The following is a 7,710-nucleotide window of genomic DNA, read 5'->3' on the forward strand; positions in this document are numbered from 1 at the left end:
TTGTTGCTTTTCAGCTACTTTATTACGCAACAGCAATAACACAATGAGGAGTCGTGTTAACAGGAGAGGCTTTTATTCATTTAAATCAGAGGTGAGGGTTCCTGTCACAGTATACATGCCTGCTTTAGGTAGCACCTTTGCAGCACTGGTGATATGTTTTCAGTTCAGAGTAATACAAATTTAAAAAGAGGTTTTTCCCTCCTTTTAGGTGAAATAATGTAGAAAAATGCATTAAATGTCCTATTTGTGATACTTCAGATGTAAACAAACTGTCGCTCAGTCTCATCTGGCTCCTATCTGGACCGGCCACATTTACATCACAGGTCAGAAGTTTACATTCACTCATGGTGGCTTTTTATTATTTATTTCTACTCTTTCCTGATGATGAACCATTTTTAAAAAAAAAAACAAAGTATTATGTCATATCCACATGATGGTGGAACAGACGCTGATATTTGCCCACCAAGCAACTTTCATACTAACCGCTTGTTTTGTTTTTTTGTAGCCACTGGTTTGTAAAAGCTAATCCACGTATTTCCAGTGAAGCTGTTCCTAAAGCTTAACGTCAGCCTATTTAATCCATTTCAAAACCAAGTTTAATGTGTTTGGCAGGGGCGGTTCTTGACGGGGGCCACAAGGGGCCAGTGCCCCTGTAGAAATGCTCCTGTACTAAAGACATTACATTAAATGCACTTCTTGGGATTGCATACACTGGCAAGGAAACCATAATTGATTGATCACTTTGACTAATTTTATTTTTTACTTATACAGTTTTACTCTGAAAAGGATTTAAAAAATGAAGGTGTTTCACGTTTAGCTTCAGCCGTATTGAGCTGAGATCAGTTTTCATTGCTAGATCAGGGGTCTGACTCTTGCAGTTCCAGAGCCACAAGTGGTTCACTTTATATTATTAGACCATTAAATATTGCTGTTTTATTGTTGCATTCTTTTCTTCTGTGCTCTTATGAAAAAAAAAAACAAAAAAAAAACACAGAGTCGTGAGGAGGTTTACTAAACTAGTAAAACTGCGCCGACCTCCTAGCATGGTGGTGGCAGCATCATGCTGTGGAGCTGCGTGGGTTGGGAGATGTTGGCGCTCCACAAACTGGATGGAATGGTAAAGAAGGAAGACTTTGTCCAAATTCAACAGCTAGCTGACTGGAAAACTGAACTTGGCTGCGATGTTTCACAATGAACTGAAACTAACTGAATCTGTCTGACGGGATAAAACTGACTAGCTATTTCTCTCTATAAAAGGAGAGGCTTTTTCCCCTGTGGGGGCTTTCGTAAAGAGCAGAGGCATCATTTGTTGTGAATTAATACTAACCAAACAGAGCTGTAGAATGTCGGGAAAGCCCAAAGAGCTCAAACATGCTGGAAATGTGTCGCCTCGCCTTAAACCTGCCCCCTTCAAGCCGAGAGCGGCGGTCAGACTTCCAGAGGCCGCAAAAATTGTTCAGTTGCTCAGGGGCATGAAACCAAATACTATTAGGGATGAGCACATATATCTGAGCCTGTATGTAAATGTGGAATTAGAGAAAATCCACAAAGGATTCAAGCTTGTGCATCACATAAATTTCAAGTTGTGTAAATATAAAGAATGGTTCACGATGAGCATCTTTTAGAAACCCAAATCCCGTATAACATCTAAGGCCATGGGGAACGCATGCAGCCTTTGATCCAGCACCGCACTCCTCTGACCCGCCGTGACGCCTCTCTAATACCTCTGGTGTTCACAGTTGAAAAGAAAAACATTGTTTGCCACCAGTAGTTAGCGTGAAATGTTCCAGCACCTTTCCAAGTTGTGTCTCCAAAGCACAAAGTGACCTAAGCAGGATTTACCAGGAAAGGGCAGAGAGCCTCCAGTGAGGGACAGACGGAGTTACCCGTCGGTCTACGTTCCTGCCCTCACCTATAGTCGTGAAATCTGGTGAAAAGAAGCATCGTCCGGCTGCTTATGACATTCTCAGTTTTAAGCTGTTGCCGAATCTCCTTGATTACTTTGAAAATTTAACCTTTCACTCTGTTTAACGTCTGAAATCCTGTAATGACTGCTGGTTTGTCCAGGAAACACAAAAAAAAAATCAATACGAAACACTAAAGTTTGCTACAAATAAAATCAACACATGGTTTATAAAATCCGGTTTATAAAGTCCCCCGTTGTCCGCCTGCCGTCCGGTGAGAGTTTTCCCTCCACCAGACAGGAACTGAGTTCGTGCTGAACCACATCTGGGTCATTTTTTTTTTATCCAGATGTGGTTCAGTGACCAGCGAGTCGCGGCGGGAGCTAATACTGATATCGTCCTCTCTTCCCTCCGTGTCCTCCATGATCACCGTGTCGGTTCTGTCCTCCTTGGTTCCACCCGCCTCCCTTCCGTCCACCTCCACCACCCCAGCCGCCTCCTCGTCCTCCTTGACCCCAGCCACCTCCTCCTCCTCGTCCTCCACCGCCGCGCCCTCCCCATCCTCCTCCGTCTTGCCTCTTCTGCCAGGCGGGCATCTCAGGCGGCGGGGGCTGTATCTCGGAGGGCCGTCCTCCTCGGTCCGGTACTCTCCCCATGAGAACCTGTGAAAGCAGCAAAATAAAGGTGAGCGGGCCGATCGGAGTCGGAGCCTCGGTGGGACGTGGGAGCCTCGGTCACCTTGTTGACCGCGCACGCCGTCTTCTGCCGGCTGGAGCCGCTGCTGGTCTTCACCACGTTGCAGATGTCCTCCCTGGCGGCCAGGAGCTCAGCCGCGTCCACGGAGGGCCGGGGCCTCAGGGAGTGCCGGCGGGGCTGGTAGGCTCCGGCCATGCTGTCCACCTTCACCTGAAGGAACAAAAGGCCGCGTTGTAACAAAAGGACTGACGCTCGCTCTCTGCTACGGACCATTTCTCTCTCTGGTGGCGTGCCTTGGCTCGGTCCGACCAGCCGAACGACTGGACCGTCACGTCCAGCCGCTTGATCAGCATCCGGCGGCGGCACTCGTACTCCGACGACAGAGCTCTGTTGATGCCATGCAGCTTCTCCTGCGGGGAGAACGGCGTCTGTGAGAACGGCGGCCTGCGGCAACGTGACGCGGACACAGACACGGCTACATACCCACTGCTCGCTGCTCAGAGGCTTCTTCAACACTGGCTTCCCAACGGAGCCGCTAGGAAGACCTTGAAGCAAATGTTCCACCTGAGACGAGAAAGGTTTTGATACTTTGGCAAATTATTATAAGTGCGTCGATGAAAAAAAAAAACACATTCACTGCCACAAACGTATTCCTTCTGTTTTCCCCACAAGAAGCTGTTTTCAAATGAGGATTTCATGTGCTAAAGGGGGCCCAGTGTCGTATTGTAACCTCACGGTAGCTCACTATGGCTGCATACAATCGTCCATAGTTTACATTGTTTGCATTGTTTACATTTCAATTGTTTACATAAATCGCTGCTGCATCTTTATCCTGAAATTTACTGCAATTTACTGGGATTTTTTAAGCTGTATGCAAACGAAATTTTGTCCTGTACGCACTTTGTGGATAAAAACTGACAAATAAAGTTGTCCAAGTCTAAGTTTGATTAAATTGTCGCAGCCTGCTGGCCTACTATATTTTATTTCGGCATTTGACACTTAGATTTGCTCTATTTGTTAGCGAACAAAGAGCTTTGGTGTATATTTACATACATAAGACCACATAACGCAGAAATACGACATTGCGCAATGCACAAAATGAGTAAACAAGGAGAAGCAATGGAGCCCATGGCCATATATGACGCTATAATGGGAAAAAAAATCATAAGTACATGTTCATTCTTACCTTTGAAAGGAAATGCCAGTAGGGCTGCAACTATGGATTCTTTTAGTAACTGATTAATGATTGTGTTTTTCCCCAATTAATCATAAAGAGATACTCTTAGCAAGTTGACATACCGCAACACGCGCTTTGAATAAAAATAAATAAATAAATAAATACAATTATTCCACATTTTAAAAGGCACTATGAATGGCAAAAACGTAAATAAACACAGTTCAATGTTCACAAAATGGTAATTTAATTATTATGGCACAATGTTCATGCCTGCTGACCGCGCAAAGTTCTTTTCAGGCTCAAAGAGGACAAGTAAACACAATCAGGGCGAATGCTTAGATTATATGTTTTTTTTTGCAGATGAATATATGTTGTTTGTTTTTTCTGCTAATGGTCAAAATGCTTAACTAGGCACCTTTAAGGAGAAAAACCTTCCCCTACCCCTGTGGCCCTACATGAAAAACCTTTCCGCTCCTATCAGCTTACTGCAGGTTTAACCGGAGCGGCCCCAGACCATCACACCACCACCACCGTGTTCGTCAGTTCGATTTGCGTTTTTCTGAAAGGCTCCTTGGGTTTTTATGTTCTGGTGTAAGTCCAACGCACCGTTTCAGAAGAAAGAAAAATAGTCGAGACATTTTTCTGGGTTCCTTTCTGACCTCCTGGATGAGGATTGTTTTTTGGATAATGACCCTCACTGTAGTTTGTTGGCAGACCCAAAACCTCAACTTTCCAACTCTAGACGTCAAAGACTATCTACTCTTGTGGTTTTTTTTAACTAGAAACCACGGTTCATGCAGGATTATAGCCAATAATAAAACAATTGACACAAGAAATTAAAGCATAAACCAAAGGTGAAGGTTTTATCCTGTCTATAGTTATATACACGTATGACAAACAGCCTTATAGACCAGGTGAGTCCTGATTAACCGTCCTGACCAACCTTACCTTGTTCTGTAGCTCAGAAAAAACCTCTGCTGCCTCTTTCCCTCCGGGCTCCGGCAGCTTCAGCGTTTCACAGATGGCGGCGAGCTCCCGCCGAGCCGGACTCTCCTCTCGGTGATTCTCCGGGTCCCGCCTGCCGCTCACGATCTGAGCCGCCTGAAGCTCGGAGCTCAGAAACACTGAAACGAAGACACCCGTCTCAGTTCTGCGGCACGGATTCATCCGTGGAGCGGATTAAAGAGGGAGACCACTCACGGACAAGCTTTAGGTGGTCTTTAGCGCCCTGCGTGCCGCCCCGCAGAACCCCCGACACCGCTCCTTCATAGGGACAGTGCAGCTCTCTCAGCAGAGCACTCATCTCCACCTGGAGACTGTCCAGGTCGTCTGACCAGAACAGAGAAAACCCAAGTGTTGGCAGGTTTAAAAGGCTCAGAACTCACTAATACACGTTTTAGGCTTTTTGTTTAGGCCGGTATCAGAAATCAGAACTAAACTTTGAAGCTTCTGAAATCTCAGCAGGATGGTATTTAAAAAGCCAGCGTCCCGTAGAGAGGATTAATATTATTTGATGCTGATTGTAACACAAATATTTTAGCGCCTTACTGCACAGACAATCTTTGAGGGATTTTAGCCAAGCTATTCTCCAAACCATGATGCGGACCCTACTAGGGCGGTGCATAAAAATCGATACAAAGATTAATATCGATGGCTTTCAATATCGATATACCTCCAAACCCCTAGGGGGCGTTATTACAGCGCACCATTACTGCTCACTGAGTTATATAATACACTGGAGTGCTGATTTTGCCGAAAAACTGAAGTCACTGGCGGCCATCTTGCTACTCCCTACTCTCACAGAATCCCACAGGATTTGGTTGCAACAACAAGCAGTTTTCTGGCTGTGTGAAAATTTTCACAGGTAATTCTACAGTCAGTGGATGTATTAACACTATCAACTACTAGGAAATTAGGTGCTGAAATATTTTACATGTTATTCATATTAAATATATATATATATGTATATATAAGTATGTGTATATGTATATATGTATATATATGTATACACATATGTAAATATATGTTTTTGTACATTGTTATTTATATATTTATAAATGTTAAACATATATATTTAAATGAATAAAATTTCTTTCTTTCTCAGTACTTGATAGTTTTAGAACATAACATAAAAGTATATGGCATTTGACATTTTAAAAGTCTTAAGCCCCCCCTGAACATGAGAAAATCCTCGTTATTCGATGCTGTAGCGCACATATTCCCTAGTTACTAGGGGGAAATAGGGAGTACCAATATGGCGGCTGGTGACTTCAAAGCGACTCGTTCTAACAGACGGTGATTAGCACTCCAGTGTATTATATAGCTCAGTGTTACTGCTGGATAACAGGATTTTAGAAGCGCCTTCGTCCCTTAAAATCAGATGTTTGGGTATCGGCTGGACGATAATTCAATAACAATATATGTCGATAGATAATCGTATATAGATGACAGAAAAAAGATCAATAAAAAGTTCGATAGAATAACAGATTTCCGTCCTTTTGCATTCTAGCCTATCATGTAGGTTAATATTGCAGTCATTACTTCCTCCCAACCAATCACAAACGCAGATCCAGGAACCAAGCTCCGCCCCCTTCAAAGAGTTCAGAGAGCAGGTGTTCTTTTAAAAAAAAAAAAAAACTGCAGTTTTGGTAAAACGGTGGTTGAATGAAGTGTTGAGTTTGAATTCACTGTTTGTTTTCTGTATCTAAAAATAGGTCGCTAAGCAACAGCATGAAGTGGCCAGGGCTGCACTTAAAATATATGTTTTGAATTTGTTGATAATTATCGATATCGATCAATATGATATCTACTTTATCTATATGCTTTATTTCTGTATCGTCCAGCCCTACGTTTGGGCGCGTTTTTGGTTTCTGTGATACGTTAAAGGCATTGAACCAAGTGCACTTTATTTTCCTGTTAACATATCAGTGTTCAATAAATTGAATTTGGCTGTTTTTTTTTTTTTTGATTGAATGACTTTGAGCATTAATTTGAAAGTACTAAATATCAATACTGGAGTCAAATCAAATCAAGCTGAGCTTTGTATCGAGAATTGTATCGAATCGGCTCATCCTAGATGTCAGCAGCCCTAGACTAGACCCTACCGTGTTTTATGAAGCTCAGGAGGCGTTTAAGGGCACAGTGCCGGAGTTTTGCATGTAAGAGTATATCTACCAGACTTTTTAGTGGGTAACAGAGTAAATGGGTACAAATAAACACGCCCCACTTTTCAGAGTTTATTTATGTATTTATTTATTTTAATGAACGAGGTGAATCCCTATCCCTCTACTTCAAAGCTCCTGCGTGTTGGTCTGTCACACAAATGAGGCACCTTAGATCTAAAAACGTGGATCAGATGTAGCAGGGTTGGTTTTTTTTTTATGGGCGTGGCTCACCTGGTCCAGATGTGATGCTCTCCTCCAGACCACACAGGGGCTTCAGTCTGGAAGTCAACCATCGACAGAGGTCCACATACTCCGGGGAGGACAGGCCTTCCCCTGCGGCTTTAAGCAGCGCCTTCTCCTCCAGCAGAGGGCCGTCATAGCTGCGGAGCGTCGCACACACATGCCAGGCTTTTAGATTTAGACTATGCTTAATCAAGCCGCCACTTTAGCCTCCTTCAGCACAAACAGGCCCTGTGTGTGTGTGTGTGTGTGTGTGTGTGTGTGTGTGTGTGTGTGTGTGTGTGTGTGTGTGCGTGTGTGTCCGTCCGGAGAGGATCGGCTGCTCAACACGCTAGCGGAGGTGTAGCTTACCCGAGCTGCTCCAGGGAGTCCAGGATGTCGCACTCCATCACCAACGCTGGGATCCCGTTAAACGATCAAAACATGGCGACGTTACGGGGGCGGGCGAGGGTCAACAGCGAACAGCGTCTGATTCTGCAGCCATTCATTTCCACCATGATGGCGCCGGTGCGTCCAACTCGGTACGTGT

At 44.1% G+C, this 7,710-nt stretch overlaps 1 protein-coding gene across 1 annotated transcript; it reads right to left on the bottom strand.

Annotated features, from left to right (window-relative positions):
• Positions 1–56: 56 nt before the first annotated feature.
• Positions 57–7,710, bottom strand: fam98b (family with sequence similarity 98 member B). Its single transcript, XM_012861583.3, has 8 exons — positions 7,533–7,710; positions 7,173–7,321; positions 4,978–5,106; positions 4,726–4,901; positions 3,084–3,164; positions 2,894–3,010; positions 2,643–2,810; positions 57–2,566 (listed from the first exon to the last, which is right to left on the bottom strand). Exons 1-8 carry the CDS (start codon positions 7,568–7,570, stop codon positions 2,288–2,290), a joined length of 1,137 nt encoding a protein of 378 aa, XP_012717037.2. The 5' UTR covers positions 7,571–7,710; the 3' UTR covers positions 57–2,287.

This window comes from Fundulus heteroclitus, chromosome 19, assembly GCF_011125445.2.
Source record: "Fundulus heteroclitus isolate FHET01 chromosome 19, MU-UCD_Fhet_4.1, whole genome shotgun sequence".
Taxonomy (NCBI): Eukaryota; Metazoa; Chordata; class Actinopteri; order Cyprinodontiformes; family Fundulidae; genus Fundulus; species Fundulus heteroclitus.

Coding starts and splice junctions, on each gene's coding strand:
- fam98b (XM_012861583.3), bottom strand. CDS start 7,570: ATGGAGTGCGACATCCTGGACTCCCTGGAGCAGCTCGG. Junction 5,107..7,172: donor GAGCATCACATCTGGACCAG/GTGAGCCACGCC, acceptor TGTTCTGGTCAG/ACGACCTGGACAGTCTCCAG. Junction 2,811..2,893: donor GCTGGTCGGACCGAGCCAAG/GCACGCCACCAG, acceptor TTGTTCCTTCAG/GTGAAGGTGGACAGCATGGC.